At 30.4% G+C, this 20537-nt stretch overlaps 2 protein-coding genes across 2 annotated transcripts; one reads left to right on the top strand and one right to left on the bottom strand.

Moving 5' to 3' along the window:
- The first annotated feature begins 1932 nt into the window (after positions 1–1932).
- On the top strand, positions 1933–4697 carry LOC148197972 (actin-3). The gene is made up of 5 exons (XM_088116352.1): positions 1933–2086; positions 2173–2259; positions 2512–2905; positions 3429–4042; positions 4358–4697. Exons 2-5 carry the CDS (start codon positions 2200–2202, stop codon positions 4421–4423), a joined length of 1134 nt encoding a protein of 377 aa, XP_087972478.1. The 5' UTR covers positions 1933–2086; positions 2173–2199; the 3' UTR covers positions 4424–4697.
- Positions 4698–6239: 1542 nt separating this feature from the next.
- LOC124830462 (putative protein phosphatase 2C 43) lies at positions 6240–8423 on the bottom strand. The gene is made up of 5 exons (XM_047304182.2): positions 8339–8423; positions 7934–8240; positions 7148–7512; positions 6780–6986; positions 6240–6699 (listed from the first exon to the last, which is right to left on the bottom strand). Exons 2-5 carry the CDS (start codon positions 8226–8228, stop codon positions 6460–6462), a joined length of 1107 nt encoding a protein of 368 aa, XP_047160138.2. The 5' UTR covers positions 8229–8240; positions 8339–8423; the 3' UTR covers positions 6240–6459.
- Positions 8424–20537: the final 12114 nt, after the last annotated feature.

The following is a 20537-nucleotide window of genomic DNA, read 5'->3' as shown; positions in this document are numbered from 1 at the left end:
AACAAATGAGGACTAAAACCAAAATTCCAAGGACTAAAACGAACGTTTCGAAAATAATGAGGACCAAATTGTACTTTGAAAGAGGGACGAAAACCAGAAACGGCCAATAGTTTAGGGACTAAAAACATATTTAACCCTATATTTTATTTAATAACATAATAATAAGTATGATATAAAAATATTGATTTAAATATAATAAAATTATAATATATTAGACTATTTAATAAAATATATAATTTTATATGTGTACATAAATAATGGTGATTGCATATATGGTTAAGGATCGAAGTTGTTTCGGTGATGACTCTAATAATGGTTACATTCATGATGGTAGAAGGGTCACACGACCACTGTGCATGATAACGTAAGTAATAATCTAACTATTCAAACACTATTCATGCATACAATATGTCATTAACAATTTATGCGACATAATGAAAAATTGACTAAATTGAACATAAATTACGAAATTTGATATGAATATCCAAAAACTAAATTCTATATTGAATAAAGTTGATGAAAATAGAGATCAAAGAAGTATTAAGCCTATAATCTATTAATTAACATTTTTTTATTATCATTTCTGTTTAATTGACTATTTAAAAATAAAAAAATGTAAAATTTAATTTGATAAACTTTTATTTCTTAAACTAATACTTTTTAATATAACATACGCTCTTATGTAATATTTCCAAAAAAAATATATTTATTATTTTTTAATAATTAAATAATAATGTAAACATTTGTTTTAATTTGTTATATGTTAAAATTAAATTGACATTGTTTAAAAATAAACTAGGATTTGTTATATGTAATTTTTAGCATGTACATTATAATTTTTATCACTTAATATATAATATTCAACGTATAAAAAAGATATTAATTTTGTCTTTAATAAAAAAATGAAATTTAGTATATCACTTTTAATCGATAATAAGGTAACCATATATAACGTTTCTTACGATTTACAAATTAGAACAATTTTTTAATACAAAATATCTACATAAAAATTTAATCTATTTTTGTAAAATTTAAATTTTAAATAATTTTAATTCTTAAAGAGAAAATTAATTTAAATTAGAAATAAGGAAAAAGAGGACTAAAAATGAAAAAAAAAATAATACAAAAAAAATTAATGTTCTTTAAATGTAACTTACTTTTAATCATTATTAAAGTATGTGTATGGGTCACCCATATTAACAGTTACAATAAAATTTAATAATTTTATCATGTATTAAAATTCGTAATTAATTAATAATTAAAACTAATTTACATTCATTGAATTCGTAAAATGTAACGAGTTTAATATTTTTACGTGTTTAATGTTAATGAATTCAGATTTTAAAGCAGGTTTAAAGTGTCATTATTCAATTAAAAAGTACTGAGGTATATCTGAATTTTCATATAATTATTACAAAAGAGTATTAGACTAATTAAATTACTCAGTGATGGGATAGATGAGTGTTTCTCAAAAGTAATATTGATTTATTCTCTTATTAAATGTTCATTTAGTAGAGGTATTAGGTAAACAAGAGTATTTTTTATGTTATTTTTTCTCTATAATTGGGAATTTAAGCTAATAATTTTTCTTAAAATAATACTGAATCCATTTACAGATTATTTATATGTATTTTTTTTTTATTTACATGGTTTAATACCACAAAAGTTGAATAAACTAAAAAGGATATCACTGAATTTGAAATAAGAAGAGACATAGGAGAAAAGAAAAATGGGAATGAATAATGAAAACAACAAAAGTGAAATAATGAAAATGAATAATAGAGAGATGAGGTTATTGGAGAAGCGAAAGGGGTGTAACTGGAAAGTAAGAAAAAGCGTAAGAGTGCCAGCTATTTCCAACAGCAAATGTGGCCCGTGGATGCGATATTCGAAACGGACGGTCAGGATCCGAGGACGTGCAATTTGCTCTTCATTTGAGGCGAATTTCATTTGACCACACCTTCCTTTTTTAAACCACAGGGCGGGTACCTCAGCCACACACATACACAAATTTCACAAACTTCGAAAAAACACGACACACTCTCATACACACACGTTGTCGCACACACATTCCTTCTTTTCGCAGGTACCGCCACGTTCTCTCTTGCTCTTGCGTTCACCCGATAAGAACAACCATCCGCCGATTAACGCAATTTTTGTGTGTTTTTGCAGCAACAAGCATCCTCACCTTAAACGACAATGGCCGATGCCGAGGATATTCAACCTCTCGTTTGCGATAATGGAACCGGAATGGTCAAGGTATGGTAAATGAGATCATAGTTTGTTTTTTGCTACTTTAACTTATACCGGTTTTTATAGATGGTTTATTGAAATGGAAACCTAACCGATCATCTTTGGTGTGGTCTTATTCGATCATTTTCTTCATAACTAAACTTGAAATCGAGATCGGAACTCAGTTTCGCTTAGATCAACGGAATGCTGTTGAGGATCTGTTAGAAAATTCAATTTTCTTTATTAACCACGTGAATGTTGTTGAAATTTGTCTGATAGGCTGGTTTTGCCGGAGATGATGCTCCGAGGGCGGTGTTCCCTAGCATTGTGGGGCGTCCACGTCACACTGGGGTGATGGTTGGGATGGGACAGAAGGATGCGTATGTTGGGGACGAGGCTCAATCGAAGAGGGGTATTTTGACTCTGAAATACCCTATTGAGCATGGGATTGTGAGTAATTGGGACGACATGGAGAAGATCTGGCATCACACTTTCTACAATGAGCTTCGTGTGGCTCCTGAAGAACACCCTGTGCTTCTTACCGAGGCACCGCTTAATCCTAAGGCTAATCGTGAGAAAATGACTCAGATCATGTTTGAGACCTTCAACACTCCTGCTATGTATGTCGCCATCCAAGCTGTGCTTTCCCTTTATGCTAGTGGCCGTACAACTGGTAACCGATCTTCATCCACCTTTCTTGATTCTTGTTTATTTGGTATAACATGCATGTCCTGGTTGTAAGCTTTGTAGATATGATGTGAAACTGTTGATCTGTCTTTGTCATCTAACTTGGTGTCTTGTAAGTCACCGATCATGTGTTTCTCTCAATTGAAATGGCTTGCATGTGCTCCAAACCTATCTGAACTGGGTCCGTGGGTCTTTGCATGTTAGTTTAAGCTTTGGATTTTTCGGATCATGACATGGTACCAAATTGATCCCTACTTTTTTATTACGCCGCTAAGAAAAGAGATCAGTTACATGAATCACACTATCATTAAACTAAACCGAAGTTGCAAGGATTCCTTGTTGTTCTACTAAAATAAAAATCAATACGAGTTAACCCTTGAAGCCTAAAAGAGTTTCGATTGTTGTATCATGAATGTTTAATGAGATTTGGAAGTCTAGCAGCCACTTAATGACAAGACTTGGTATTGAATGAAGTGAGTTAATGCGGTTTTTCTATGATGTTTGTGTAGGTATTGTTCTGGACTCCGGAGATGGTGTCAGTCACACGGTTCCTATTTACGAAGGCTATGCCCTTCCGCATGCAATCTTGCGTTTGGACCTTGCAGGGCGTGATCTCACTGATGCCCTTATGAAAATCCTGACTGAGCGTGGTTACTCTTTCACCACATCTGCAGAGCGGGAAATTGTGAGGGACATGAAGGAGAAACTGGCCTATATTGCTCTTGATTACGAGCAGGAATTGGAAACTGCCAAGACTAGCTCAGCCGTTGAAAAGAGCTATGAGCTTCCTGATGGGCAGGTGATCACTATTGGTGCTGAGCGATTCCGGTGCCCTGAAGTTCTGTTCCAGCCATCCATGATTGGGATGGAATCTCCTGGCATCCACGAGACAACATATAACTCTATCATGAAGTGTGATGTCGACATTAGGAAGGATCTATATGGTAACATTGTCTTGAGTGGTGGTTCCACAATGTTCCCAGGCATTGCTGATAGGATGAGCAAGGAGATTACAGCATTGGCACCAAGTAGCATGAAAATTAAGGTTGTCGCACCACCAGAGAGGAAATACAGTGTCTGGATTGGAGGCTCCATCTTGGCTTCCCTCAGCACCTTCCAACAGGTAAATTGCATGCATGACCATAATTGCACGGGTGAAGTTGTTGAATTTGGAATGTCAATACAGCAAATAACTTGGGAAATTGTATTTGAATTATAAGTAGGAAGTTTAATAAGATAAGTATTATCAGAAAATGGGAGGAAATATCAAACATGATACTTAGCTAGATCAAGGGGATAAGATTAGTTTAAAGTACATTCTTTTTCGTTGTGCTTGTTTTGTTTGGAAACAGAGTAAGTACCTTCTGAAGCCAACTCAAACCATTGAAACAAGCAAATTTAGTCTACTCCTTTTTTATGTTTTCTCTCCCATGTGCAGATGTGGATTGCGAAGGCTGAGTATGATGAATCTGGACCATCAATCGTACACAGGAAATGCTTCTAAGTTATAATCATGGAGTATGAAAGCTGGACCAGGGAAATTACTATTTATACGAATACTACAAAAATACCATCAAGTGGTTGAGGACTTGCATTTCCTACTCTTTACCATTCCTTTTATCATGTTTTTGTGTTTTCCTTTCTTTGATATGTTGAGATAAGAGCATGAAGGCTGGCAAGATATGTAAGATTCAAATTTTTCCCCGTTTTGTTGTAGTAGAAGAGATGTGCATTGTTACCGATTTGGTTTGGTTGAATCGACAAATTCTTTTTATGAAGTATTCTGATTAAAGCAGTGGTATGGCACTTGCTTGATTTATAATTCTCTGCAACCAAAATGTCGTTGTTGATCTCAGTCTGCCATCTTTTATCAAGACATTTTATGTTTATCTCACGCTTCATCTGTCAATTTGCCAGCTTGGTTTTACTTGTTCCCTATGGATCCATATCAGTTTGTTAGAATTATGCTGGTGTACTATTTAGCGTAAGAAACGACTGGACTTCATTTTTTTCAATCAAAATGAAGTGCAGTCGTTTCTGCTTTATCACAATAGTGTGTCCCAGTTGAACTTCATTTGAGAAAAATTTGGAAACCCTAATTCAAATTATCTCCTTTAGTACGTTAAACAGAAAAAAACAAATAAGTTGAATCCATTTTGTCGTTCTTGTTTTTATTTTAGTTCTGAATATTAACGAAATATCCAGTGAATGCACTCTCAAAGGAGGACGTGTAAGCTTCTACTGATGGTGTGCACTTTAGATCGGGTAGCTTCTTATGGAGAACATGTCCTTTACATTATAAAACTGTTGAGAAAATTGTTTTATTTTTAAAATATAATATAATGTATCTTTTCCGGATAGTTATGTACGTAGAGATGAATATTTACGTTAGTGTCTTTTGAGTATTTCAAAATGGGTATCAAGTTTTACTTTTTTCTTCATTCCACACTCTGTTTTTCGTACTTTATTTTCACTTTAACTTAAAAGTTTGTAAATTTTTTAACTTTATTACTTTAGCCAGCTTTAGTGTGCTTGAAATTTGAAAACTGAGTGGTTATTGCATGCATTCCTGTGATTCTTTGAAATTTCTTTCTATCGGAACCAAAGAATAATCCCCTTTCTTTCTATCCATGACTATTACAAGAAAAAATATTTTCTACACTTCTACTTTACATGGCCATAATTCCATTATGACAGGATTTAATCAACATTTTAATCCATAAAATGTAATTTTCTCATTTGATTCTTCTTTTTTCATGTTTTCAAAGAAGCTATTCATAAAATATATTTCTTCATTAAATTATTCGTTTTGTTTGTATTTTTTCAATTCAAGCCCTCTGAATAGTTCAAAATGAAGAGAAAACTCACATTATATAGAATAAAAGTAGAACTCTTATTAGAAAAGTCCGTAGTGTTTAATAAATCAAGTGAGAAATGAAAAATGAATAGAGATCATTCGCCAAAGGGATCGTTTAAAAACTAAAAGGAGACCAAATTAAAAAGTACAGAATTGATTTAAGCCAAAAGATCTCTTTTTCTTTAGGTTGATATTGCAAGAAATTCTTTTAGCAAAAAGAATTAAAAAGAAAAAAATTCAATAAATGAAACAGTAGTGCATTATTACTTTCATAATTAACCATCACTTGCTTTTTTTAATTATCCCGTTTAAATGTAATGAAACCTAGGGAGTGGAGCATGCTTGATTCCCAAACTGCAAATAACAGTGTTCCTAATGTTTATTTCGATAAGAAAAAAGGGACTCTAAAATCTCTTATCCACACAACTTTTAGTAATTAGAGTTATGCAGCTCCAAACAGAAAACGCCTTCTAAATTCAATTTCAGCTTTAGTTATGACCAGCAAATGAGTTTCAGAAACAGAAAGTACACTTTTAAAGTGAGGCTAAGAGTAGAAGAACCTTGATATGACAACAACAGTATGCTGCAAAACTGTGTCTAAGTGTATTGTTATTGATTCTTGTTTTTGTTTTGAACCAGAATCAACTTTATTTGTTACGGTTGTAGAAAGAATAATCCTTGTATCACGTCAAACCGTGTAGACTTTGAAATTCTGATACTCCAGCTTCGTCTTCGAACGCTCTTAGGGACAACTGTTGCACAGTGAAACGTGAGGGACCGTCGAGGAAGACAACAACCACAGTAATGTCATCATGATAAACCCGTCTGCTCCCTCTCTGCAAGTTCCGAAGCGCTCTATATTCCATATTCGCTCTTTTAGCTGCCGACTGTACAGCAGCCTTAATAAGTCTTCTTGCAATCCCCTGGAGCATAAGAATCAAGTTAGACCATTTTCATTTATACATGTTGATTCAAATGAAGGACAAGTAAAAATAAAACATACTCTTCGAGGATTCAAGTGAACAATCTCAGCTGCTTGCTGATTTGTCAAGTGTTCCCAAAGTCCATCCGATGCAAATATAAGAAATTTGTCATCGGATGTCAAAACTCGTGTATTTAGAGTTGGTTCTGCAGACAGCACAGGTACAGTGAGAGGTGGCTTCATATAAGTTGGATTCTTCAGATACGCATCTCCTATGGTTCTGGATACCTGATAGCAGTTTCAAACGTCACATGAACAAAAACATATGAAACAAAATATAGTGATTGTAACAGAATCTGCTGCATTTGATACAATACAACATTTAGTTTTGCAATTCACAAATCAATATGTACTGAAAACCCGTTGTGAAGGTAAAAGCAAAAGAAAACCTGGATGATGCCTTTAACACGCCATGCTCCACGTTCTAAGACTACAATATCTGGATCATTGGGATGCTTAGCCCTAAGTTCTTGTCTAATTTCCTCCCTGATGCAATTATGTTCTGTTGTCAACTGTTGAGTAGTGATGCTTCTACATGTACTTAAAGTTCCAACAATGGCACGAGAGTCTCCAAGATTGGAGATATATAGGACTCCTTCCCAGATAACACCAACCAGACAACAGGAACCTACAGTTGCCAAATTGTTCTGTAACTCATAACCCCTCTGAACAAGTAACATAAAACCATCCTCTGTCATAGCAAAAGCTTCCCTCAAAGTTTCTTCGTCTATAGTTCCCTGATTCCTAGCAACGTCTGTAATCAGGTTCCACATAAAACTTCCATAATTGCTTAAACCAATGAAGTATCAACACCACACAAAATTTATAATTTACATGTCTCTGTATAAACACCAGTTTACCAATTACTTTTATTATCTTAAGTGCACCCTGTTTCCATATCCCATACACAATTATAAATATACACAAGTATAGCATAATCAGTGCATATACTATCACCAGTGGTTCTTTAGATTTCAAGAAGTAAAAAAAAGAAAGCATCAGAAGGTAAATTGAACTTCATGCAACAGCAAAAACACTCCATGAAAATCAAGAACAATGAAACCAAAACCCTCCCAATATAAGCCAAGAAACACTTCAAATAACAACGTGTAAAATAGTAAATAACAACACACAGCATCCAAAAAAATTTCAAGAACAAAAGCAACAAGACTCACTCATTAAATTGTTGAAGAGACGAGCTTTAATAAAACGGGAACAATCATCACCACCGTGACCATCATAAACCCCAACAAATAACGCATTAGAGCCAATCTCAACTTGGCTATGATCTTCAATTTCCTGATTGGCCTGACATGCAGCAAAGGAAAATTCACCACGAGAATGTCTCCGAATATCTTTACACCATAGAAGCTCATCATCATCATCATCATCACTGCTCACGATGGCATGAGGCCTAAAAGGCTTTATGCAAGAAGTAACTATACATGAAAGCCACGGAGGCACCGGCATTTTTTCTTAAATCTATAAGTGAAGCAAGAATGGGTGAAGCATGAGAAACAAGAATTAAAGACGAAAGAAAGAAAGAATAAAGAATGCCAAGATCACCTAATTGGACTAACCTCTCTTTGTCAGCTCAGAGAACTTTCAATGAAAACTGAAATTCCAAAGCAAGAATGAAAGAATTTGTAAAAGATAGAGTGTTTGTGAAAGAAATGATGGAATTAGAGAAGAAACTACTGTTCTTTTATAGAGAGTAGTTAGTATCTGTTTCCGTGCGTTTCACTGCACTTTTCTTTCTCATAATTGATGAAATAAAGTAAAATATATAGTTATTAAAATAATAACAAAATTGAATTTATACATTTATTACAAACTATAGAATATATTAAAAAATATACATTTAAGTCCAGCAGTTAATATTTTTAAAAAAGTTATATTAATGATGCATAGAATAAATTTTGGAAGATATTACGTTTTTGGAATGTGAGATGTTAAATAATAATATCTTCCTCTATGCCTTATTTAGTTCTTTTCAAGCAAATTAATTTTGCACAAAATTCACATAATGTAGTTCCAGAACCAAAATATAAATATAATTCAAGAAATAATAAAATTAAACCTATTAAAAATTACAGTTATTCATTATTAATAAATAACTTAAAATAAATATTGTAATAAAAAAATTAAATGGTAAAATACAGGTATTTATCAAATGTTTGTATTTATATAACAGTACTGTACAAACAAATAATATATTATAATAAATGAAGTGACTTTTATCTATTCTAAAATTTAAAACTATAGAATTATAAATTAATTATTCTATCATTAACTGAGAAAAATAACTTTATCATTATAAATTTGTTTCATTCTTTTAGGATATAATGATTTTTTTGTTATTTTAAAACCAGTCTACATATATAATAAAAAACTAGTATTAATAATTTTTAATAGATATTATAAATATTATATTTATGTCTAATCTTAAATAATTTTTTGGAATATTTTTTCACTTTTTTTCTAAGCATTTTCTTACCTCGACTGTTTTTTCAAATATATAATTAAAAACATGAAATATACAAAAACAAATTACTGAAGATTTAACGCAAAGGTTTCAGTAAAAATATTCATCCACAAATTATTATATGAAAAATTATTTTTTCTAAACACTCAAAGTTAAGAAATATTATAAATTAAATATTAATATATATATATGATCATAGTTACAAACTAATTTTAATAAATGTTAAAAAATATTATAAATGGTATATGTATATTTGATTAAAAAATTCTCTTATTATTTTCTATTATCATTTTTTATATAGATAATTTCTAATATATAATTAAATTTATAAAGTATGCATTCAATGGTTTTTTTTTCTAACAGAATTTTTTAATAGAAAGTCCTCTTAGTGTAATTTCCTATGTCCTCTTGTAAAACTCGTATATTTAAAATGTTTTATTTAATAAATTAAATCTATATAATTATTAGAGATTTTTCTATGTATTCTTTTAAGACTGTAATGTATTTAATAGATAATTTTATTTTTAATATATATATATATATATATATATATATATATATATATATATATATATATATAACTCGTCTTTCTCAAATAAAACCTTAAATTATTTATAATAATCAATAAAAAAATATATAATTCATTTTAAAAATAATAATTTTATAAACTAATTTTAGAAGATAATGGTGTTAATGTTAACTTCAATTTATTTTGAAATGAAATTTAAAATATATTAATGGGTTAAAATATATTTTAATTAGTAGATTATTCTTTTAAGTGAGTTAAATATAATCATTTTACTAGATTTTATTAAAATAAGGTGCATGGTAGGTAATATCATTTTTTATAATTTATATTTTAAATTTCACTTTATAATTTCATAAAATTTACTCATATATTCCTAAAATAACACTTAACCATTTATATAAGTAAAAAAATTAGAATTAAAAGTATTGTGATAAAAAGTATATATTTATGTGTTAAATAAATATATTTGTTCATATATATATATATATATATATAATTCATCCAATATAATTAGTAAAAATTTATAATTTTAATTATATAATAAACTTCAATAAAATAAAGTTAGGCGAAATTTTGACACTAATTTTTTATGAACTGTCATACATCCGTATATACTGTAAAAATGCTTATAAAAAATTATTTCAACTAAAACTATTATAGCAATAAAATATTTTAAATGACATTTTTTTCTAAACTATAAAAATCTGTATCTCTACTGATTAAATGACAATTTTTTCTAAACTATAAAAAGTAATATTTTTATATGATTTGAAAACATTATTTTTTTCATATTAATTAATTAATAAATATTACAAATGATATAATAATTTTGTTGATTATATATAAAAATTAATTTAAAAATTGATAACAAATATTAAAGACAATTTGGTATAATTCTTTTTTCACAAAAATTCCCTTTTAGACCATTTTCGTTAAATATATAATTAAAATATAAAACATAGAATGACTATTTTAGTCTTTAGCAAAAAATCCATCTTTTTAATAAAACATTTGAATGAATTAAATATAAATATTTTTCTTACTTTTATTACAAATATTCAGTTCAATTTGTTTTCTTAATTTAAATACTGAAATTATTAAGATTGTCCTTTTGTTTTGAGAAATCATAATTAAAACAAATATAATGATATTACATTATTTCTAGTTAAGCATGGATAAACGTAGTTTTAGTATACTGATTTTTGTTGTATTTATTTTTAAATTAATAATAAATATAATTATATTTTATTATAAACAACAATTATTCCCCACTGGGATTCTCAATAATATAACAGGAAATTGTTAAAAACACGGTTATTTATGAAATCTTTTTTATTTAGTGTGATCCTTATCACTTTTTTGTAAATAATAAAATTTTGATGACCCAAAACCATACACACTTTAAAAATGAAATTGTTTTGTAGAACAACCAAAACATATTCATCTTAAATGAAATTATAAGTGTTATTTATAAATAAGTATACATGCCAGTTTCATTTTAAATTGTAATTAATTAAGAATAACAACAAAAAGAAAATGATATTCCTTCTTTGAAGATTGTTATTGTTACTCATGGCGTTGATATCTAATAAGATTTGTTTTGCATTTTAAGAGCAATTTTTGTGAACTATTAATAACTAAATTCTAAAAGGAAAACCTAAAATAAAAGCTCATTAAATTCCAAATAAAAACAAAGGACTACTTAAAATAAATAAAAGATACAAAAAAGTTGAGATTGATCACTATGTATGATGTTAATAAGTGTACTTGAAATATGCACTTGCATTTTCATAACAACAAAAACAAAACAAATGAAGATTGATGTTCTTACTCTTGATCTTCATGCTTATAAGATGTACTTGCATTTTCAGAACTTCAATTACAAAATTAAAATAACTAAAAACTTTGTTTATGTAGAAAATAAATCCTGGAATAACTATTGATATCTTCTTGTGTGAAGTAGTTAATAAAGTTGAAGATAGAAAGACAAAGAAATATAATACATTGAATTTTCAAAGCAAAGATAAATTTTAGTAAAAAGTGTTTCCTTGTTCAACTTTCAAATTTCCTCTCACTATTTATAGTTTCTCTTATAATTTTGCAGTAGAATGTTCATGTCAAGATAAAGTTAAGTAACAAATTATCTTACTTAATAAAAACAACATCTTTTAAAAATGTTTTCTTTTTATAAAATGATTTTATGATAAAAATAGATTATTTTAAACAAAAAACAATAAAGATAAAGACTATAGGGAAAGAAAAAGTTAAACATGTAGTTTTATACTGATTTAGATCAAAAGACTCTACGTTTAGCTCTTGATATTTCTAAGAGAGATTAACTAATTACTAAAAATAACAAGAACTTACAACAACAAAGGGTAAAAGTTAGAAAACACATCTCTTGACAACGAAAGAGATTAATAACACTTCCTTTGACACACAAAAGATAAACAATTTTTTCTAGTCACAAGAGATGACACAATCACTTAGACACAATGAAAGCACTCATTTTTACCAATACTATGTTTTACAAGCTACTTTTCTAAAGCATAGAGAGTTTATTTGCAACAACACTAAACTTCTCTGAATGAAAATAAATTGTTCGAAATTTGTGGAGACAAAATATATATAGGTCCAATATTTGAAAATTAGATTAGAAAATCAAAGAGTCATTTCACAACTATCACTAATAATTGATTTATAAGTGGTAATTGATTATTTCATATAATAGATTATTCCATACACTTTTTGACAAATCTAACTGAAATAAAACTTTTTCAATGCATACTTCTCTCTAAATTAAGTCTAGTACGCAACAATAAATGACTTATTACAAAAGTTTTAATATGAACAATAACATTAATTGCAATGTGTTGAATTCATCATAAAAATATTTTTGTCTTAAGTTCTTCCCTGATTGCTAGTCATTTTTATTAGAAGATAAATTGTCTATCACAACATCTATCTCAAATAAAAAAAGTCACTGATAAAATTCACCTCATCACCTAATTTAGTTCTCAAGACTTTAAATTCAAATCAAGTAATCACAAAGTGAAATTGATTTAACTCTTTTAATATATATTTTTAAAATAACAACAATAAAAAAAGAAAAAGGTAATGTTAATATCTCGATCAAACATTACACCTTTGGTCAAACTAATTTGAGTTGAACTTCAATACTAACCAGCTCAACCGAGTCAACTTAGTTCAACCTTCAATCCAGACTATCTCAACTTGATTCTTTAGTTCATTTGACTCAAGTTAATCTTCAGTTAGGGTCGACTTATGTCAACTTTCACCTAAGATGACTCAAGTTAACTTCTACCCAGGTCGACTCAGATTGACCTTCGACATGATCGACTTGCCTTGACCTTTGGGTTGACCCGACTTTATTTGATTCTTTGAACTGACCAACTTGAGTTGACTTTTGACCTAAGTAGACTCAACTTAATGCTTTGACTTGGTCGAATTGAGTCGACCTTTGACCAAAATCGACTTAAATCAACCTCTTACCTTAATCGACTCAGTTTAACCTTCAGTTTGGGTCGACTTGACTCGATTTTTAGGCCAAATCGACTTAGGCTAACCTTTCACCTAAGTCAACTCAATTCAATCTTTAGCTAGGCCAATTTGACTTGACCTTTGATCGGGTCGACACTGCTCAACCTTCAAATAGGGTCGACTTGACTCGACCTTTTACTTAATTTGGCTCGACTCAATTCTTTGACCTGATTGACTTAGCTTAGCCTTTGGCTTGGGCATGTCGACTTGATCTTTAACCCAAGTCAACTCTTGTCAAGCTTGAATCCGATCTTCTTATTTTATGTACATAGTGTAGCATGAATAAACATGCACATAAGTTTCATTATAAACTTTAATTAACTAAAATGATTATTTCTTTATAAGTAGGGGCACTTCAACTTAAACAACTCATAAAAATGTTATAGATACTATAGTCATGAATGAATAAATGAAGATTAACAAATACTTCTCACATGTGAAAGGAAAAAATGTTTTAAAAGATACTTTAATGATGTATTCATAAGAAGACAAGTAAATATAAAGTTTGAGAAAAAACTTTTCAAATACAAGGGAACATTTTATATTTTCTTGTCTCCTTACATATTCAGAATTTGCAATGACGAATTGTTCATGGGGCTTGTGCACCGACACTTCAAAAAATAACACTTAAGTTATTTGGACAACTATGTTATTCTTCATGTTATGAAAGAAATTGAAGTACATGCTCGTTTATACCTTTTTTAGAAATAAATAAGATTACACTTCAAAGAGTGTATGTTGTTATAACAATTTTTTTCTTTTCTAAATAAACTCTTCAAAAATATAATCAAGACAAAATTAAATTGTGTCATGTTATAGACAAGTTGTTATTAGATGACAAAGAGATTCCTAACATAGCTAGTTTATCTTTTGATGAACTAAACTTAGAATTATGTTTCTAATTATAATTGATAGTATTAATTAAGTTTAGGGTGTGATCACTAGGGAGGTTTGGTTGTTCTCAAATTGTTCTCTGGTGGTTTATGGTCTTCAAGGGAAGCTTCATGTTTCAAAAAGAAAGGTAAGTGGTTATACATCAGTTGATAAGCATGTTGAAAAGTAAAGACAAAAGGTTGTGAGAATCAGAAGAGTTTAATGAGTATAAGTGTAGAAGAGAAGAGTAAGTCTTTTGGTGTAAGGATTTTTGGTTAGTGTTCTGAAGCAGGTACTAAAACTTCCACATCAGAGTGGTGGGGTTCATTATTACATTGGTGTCTAAAGCATAACCAATGTTGATAGTTTATAATGGAATAGTTCTTGTTTAGTGTGGGGAGTACAAGAGATAAGTGGTGGATTGATTGGAACAATAGTGTTTTGGACTCAGTGTAACCATAGGGAGAACTACAAGGTTGAAGAATCTCATAAGGGAAGTTGAAGGCAGGTTGGAACATTCTAGTATAAGTCTTAGCAATCAAGAGTGACTTCATGCATGCATGTTTTCTAAGAATAAAAATAGTATTGATGAAACAAAATGTCAAAGTTAACACGAAAGAGAATAATTCTTAGGGTTTTGCAAGATTGTAGAAGCTTTGAAGAAAGTTTCTTAAGGGTAATAGTTTCGAGTTACAGTTATACGAAGAAAGCGTTCTTTTCAGTAAATTGATGAATAAGGAAGTATGAAAATCAAACTAGCGCAATAGATGATATTGGGCAGGTTCTTATCTGTAAGTAGCGTGTGTGAACAATTTTCTTAACCATGAATTGTTGTTTTGTGAGCAATGAGCTTCTTTAGAGAAGGTAGTTATGTTGTTATCTGAGTTGATTTGAAAGTGTGTGGTGATCTTTAAAAGTCAGAAGTGAGATTATGTATGAAGGAAGTAGGTAAGAGTCAAAGAAGGCAAAGTCAGTCTACGATTTCAAGCTATAGCGTCAACCTTGAAGTGAGAGAATATTAATAGAAGTTAAACAGAGAAAGTGGGTCAATGAGACGAAGAAGAGGAACTGTGTTTTTGGTTTTGAGTGGTAATGTCAATCTTGAAGTAACAAAGGGTTAACAAATGGTGAGACAAATGGGAAATTCAAGTTCTTGGTTTTGTAAGAATTGAGTAAGAGTTAATCAAAGGGTATGAAGAATGAGGTCTGAAGTGAATGTGGGAAGGAGAATTCATTAGTATAATTAAAGTACTATATCTAATGGGTTTATCAGAATGGTTGAGAAATGGGCAGTTTAGGCAATTGTAGTTTGAGATGTATCATAAGATGGCTAAATACAGATCAAGCTAATGATTTCAAGCCGAGAAGAGGATAGAGCTAAGCGTGAGTCCAGGCTAGTGGGTCAAGAAAGACAAATGGTTCAGGTGGCAAAAGTGAAGATGAAGTGCTTAAATTTGGTTTTGTCGCTACAACAAATGAAAGAGTTCTACCTTGGAAATGAAATATCATAGTTGGAAACTATGTTACTCAAGAGTGGAGATCAGTAAAGCAATGTGAAGTCCTTAGAATGAGTGTGTTTAAAGGTAATCAAGAGTGATTAACAGTTGGCAGTAAATCAGAAGTTGTAGTGATCAAGTCAATCGTATGGTGCTTCTTAAAGGGATCAATAGAAAATCAAGGGGGATCAGTCAAGGGTTGATCTGAAGTCAAGGCTAGCAAAAGTTTTAAAAGAGTTTTACCAGATGCAGTGGAAGGTAGATGAGGGGTTAGCAGTGTGGCAGACTCAATATGGTTGGTTATGTGAAAGAAAGATTCGTAAGAGTGAAGTTTAGAGGTTGAGAATTTATGTTGAGAGTAGTGGCTATACCAATCTACACTATTAAACACTAGAGCATTTTAACACAAAGGCAAGGTTTTCATGTTAGTAAGGTTGTTGGGGAATAATATATTGGTTAAGTTAGGTTGTTGTGATGATAGAGAATGAGGAGAGCATACTTTCTTGCTATCTATGAGTGAATTTTCGAGGTCGAAAAGTGTTGTTGTTGGGGGGAATGTAAGCATTTAGAAAATAGAGTATTAGATTTGGTAGGTGTATTAAAATAATGAGACCAAGTATTTTATTTTAAAATATAGAATTTTCTAAACTCGTCCCATTTCTTAAAACACACTCTATCTCTTTAGAACTCTTTCTCTTTGCTTCCTCTCACATCTCTCTAAGTGTTATTGCTCCTAAGTAATCTGTTTGGCGATTAGGAGGTGTCTAGACGATCACGACGTCAAGGTCTACAAATCTTACCGATCAATTTTTGTCTTAGAGCAAGTAAGTTTCTACTCATTTTTACCTTTTAGCTTTGGTTCATGATCATGCATGGAAACTATTTTGGATGTGTCATTTGACCTTCCTTTCTTGTTCTTGGTTGATCTAGAGTTCTAAGGATTCTGTCCGTTTTCAATTTGCTGTCTCGTAGGTTCATCTAGAGATTCCTTGTGTTTCAAGCAATCGGCGGAACGTTTCTTTGAGTTGGGTAGTTTATTGTAAGGTAAGGGAAGCTAGATCTGTCTTTGATTATGTTTGTTTATATTAAAATAGAATCTATAGGAATAATATGTATTGAATGAAATTGTGATAATAGTATAATATTTTCTTGGTGTAAATAACAAAGGTATTATGAAGAGTTTGTTATTGTAATATTGTAAAATTGATGTTCCATGCTGTTATGAATATGTGCTATGAAGTTGTGTTGTTGTTTGTAATTGAATTCAAAATTATTATGATGAGAAATGGTGAAATTATTTGGTTTTAGGCCTAAAATAAGGGTTTGTATGTGTGAGTTTGAGAATATGGGGTTGATGTGAGGAAGCTATTGTCTAGGTGTTGTCAGAAGGTAAATTGGAACTTGTTAGGAGAGCTGGATGGTTGAAAACTGTTATGTAGCAAAGTGAGAGTTTATATTTAAAGTTTTCAAGTGCTTTTGGTGTAAAATGGGGGTTTTGAGTACTGAGATTTTGAAGTAGTGAGTATAAACTGTTTTGAAAGGTTAGAAGTCTATCATTATACCTATTAGAACTTGTCTAGGAACTAAAATCAGTCAAATTTGTCATGGAAGTGATATTCACTAGTGCAAAAATAGCGTATAACATCACGCGTTCAACGTCCAACCACTGAATAGCTAACGTTAAAAATGATCGGTGACATTTTTGTAAATAAATGCAATTGTAGAACGTCGAAGCCCCATTCAATTCGACATTCTATGATGGTAATTATTTAAACCAATTCATCATTCTCTTTCTTCTTTCTTTTAAACTACCAATAGTATGTCGAATCCTGTAGGGGTTCGACGTAATATTTATCAGTCAGAAATAGTCACCATTTTTAATTTTTTTTTATTTTCTTTAAACAACAAATAATACGTCAAATTTTGTAAGGGCTTCGATGTATTATTTGTCAATCATAAGCCAAAAAGTAACACCTTTTTAATTCTTTTTTTCCTTTTTCTTTTAAACCACATATAATACGTCGAATTTTGTAGGAGCTTCAACGTATTATTTGTCAGCCAAAAGTTTCCCCTTTTTAATTTGAGCGGGAGATTGAAAATTCATTCACTTTATCTTAGTACGCGAGACCCTCTTCTCTTCTCAAACTTTTCTCGAACGAAGTTTGACGTCCATCACATGTAATATTTCTTTCATTTGATACAAAGGCATGTTAATTAACTACTTTATGTATAATTTTTGTTTGTTTTGACCGATTATTTTCGTGTTATTGTCCTTCATAGGCGCATTATGCTTTCTCTCTCACTGGTGGAAACACTTTATTTCGACGAACCCACCTTTTGAAGGTTAATTTTCGTTTTGAAGAACTTATTTGTTGAACTTGTTTGTTGTTGTTTGTTGTTGAACTTGTTTGTCGTTGTTATTTGGTTGAACTTGTTTTTTGTTGTTGTTGTTTGATTGAACTTGTTTCTTGTTGATATTATACTACACGTTCATAGTTCATGCTTTATAAAATACCAAAAACTGAAATTTGTTGTTTTTCTACTTTTGAAGTCTCGTAGAGTTGTAAAAAAGGATTACAATTAATTAAAAAAAAATTGTTTCACGTCGAATATTAATAAAATTCGATGTCAATTTGATTAACGTCAAATTTTTTAAATTCCACGTCAATTTAACATCTCCCGATATGACATCGACCTCGAATTCGACGTGAAAGGCCAAAAAACAACGACATTATACAATATTTGTCATGGAAGTGATATTGGCTTCATAAGTTGAGTTTCTAGTCCATTTTAGAGGTTTTAAGTGTTAAGAATTGAAAGTAGGATAGTTGGGATGAAACTTAGGTATTTGGGTATGTTATCTAGTGTATTAAGACTTGTCTATGTTGCTAGATTGCCAATATTGAGTGTGCAAGAGATATAACTGAGTTTAGGCACTTTTGAGTTGTTGAATTGGTTTGATACATCTAAGTCCTATCCGAATGAGCAATGTAATACTCTACTTTCTTTATAAACATGTTTTCGTATCAATATTAGTATTAATTACAAATTCTAAGTTGATCATTTGGATATGTCTAAGATGCACCAAAACCAGAAAAAATTAGGTTGTTGTAAAAAACTAATAAGAATAATCGATCATCTCACTTGATAATCGATTATTCCTGTAAGAGGGTCATATTTTCTTCAAATATCTCAACAATAATCGATTATCACATGATAATGGATTATTATCATTCGAAAATCATCTTGGGTGCTACTAGGCACCACTACCAGTATTGGATGATTTTTAGGATTTTGGATATTAGTTTTGAATGTTTTTTAGGTTGTTTTGGACCCTTCCGATGTTGTTGGTGAGAATTTTAAAGTTGTTTTTCTTGCCTAAGTGTGAGTACTAAGTTGCTATGAAGAAAATTGTGTTATTGTGTGATTTTTGATGAATTATATGTGTGTTTCTATTTCTTTAATGTATGACCAGTAGTCTCATGTATTGGTATACTATGTGAATGTGAAGTGATCTCAATGGTTTCAAAGGTATGGTAGAGAGTTTCAAGGAGGAAATTCTCAGTGGTAGTTTCAAGTGTGTTAGTGTGAATGCAGGGAGCTCAGTATTGGAGGTTATCCTGACATTCTAATAGTCATACATTCTCAAATAGAGAGGTTTAACACATGTGGTGAGAGTAGTAGTTTCAAGTGTGTAGTTTCAAGTGTGTTAGTGCGAATGCAGGGAGCTTAGTATTAGAGGTTATCCTGACATTCTAATAGTCATACATTCTCAAATAAAGAGGTTTAACACATGTGGTGAGAGTAGTAGGAGGTCTGAACCTGAGGAGCCTTTTTCCATATGGCAAAAGGGCATTTGAGGACTAATCTTGTGATGTGTGGTAGGGTGAAACCCAACTGGCAAGGGCTTTACAAGCAGTAGTGGCCACCACAAGTGCATAACTCGTCATAGTTCAACATTCTAGGTCTGAACAGTCGGTTTAGGTCTTTGCACATTAAGATGTTTGGATTGGTGAATATTACACATTTGATTTAAGAGTGATACGTTATAAATGATATATGACTTGTTTTGTATTATAGTTTACTCTTGCTTCTGTGTTGTTTGTTTTTGTGGATGTTTTCTTTTTTGCGATGATCACCTTAATGGTGTAAGTTTAGTGAGACATTCTTTACATAGCTCCAGCGAGAGGTGAGGTGAAACAGTTGGGAAGTTAGATAATTCTATAGGTGTAGATCTTGTCTTTCGTAGTTTTTTTTTTCTTATAGTAATTTCATTATCATATATCTAATATTCATTTTAGTAATATTTGACTATTAAAAATGAAATGTTACATATAAAGCCTACACTCTACGTAATTTAAAAAAAAATATATTTAATTTTAAGGATATTTAACCTTAATGAATCGAGATAAATATTCTTAAAATTAAATAATTATTTAAAATAAAAAAATATTAATCGTGTTTTTGTTGTTTTAAAAGTAAGTGAATGCTATTTATTTTCTTACAAAATCTTAATGCATTTAAAAATCATAAATTTATAAAAGACTATCAAAATACATTAATAATAAAATAATATTTATTAAAATATTATAATATATATTATTACTTAACGTATTGTTTTACAAAATGAAAATTCAATGTATACCTTTTTTTTTAAATAAAAATGTTTATTACGTCACGTCATTCCTACCTACTAACACAAATGATGTAGTAGTTATCTTTAAAAAAAACCTTTATATAACTAATTGTGATGTAAAAGGTCTAACAAACCATTTCAAGTATTTTGGAGAAACCCAAATAGAGAAAATCTATATATAATAGAATAGGCATAAACA

The sequence above is a fragment of the Vigna umbellata genome, chromosome 5 (genome assembly GCF_029865625.1).
Source record: "Vigna umbellata cultivar VRB3 chromosome 5, Vumbellata_1.0, whole genome shotgun sequence".
NCBI lineage: Eukaryota > Viridiplantae > Streptophyta > Magnoliopsida > Fabales > Fabaceae > Vigna > Vigna umbellata.
Note: the sequence above shows the minus strand (reverse complement) of the source record. Positions and strands in the feature narration are given on the sequence as shown.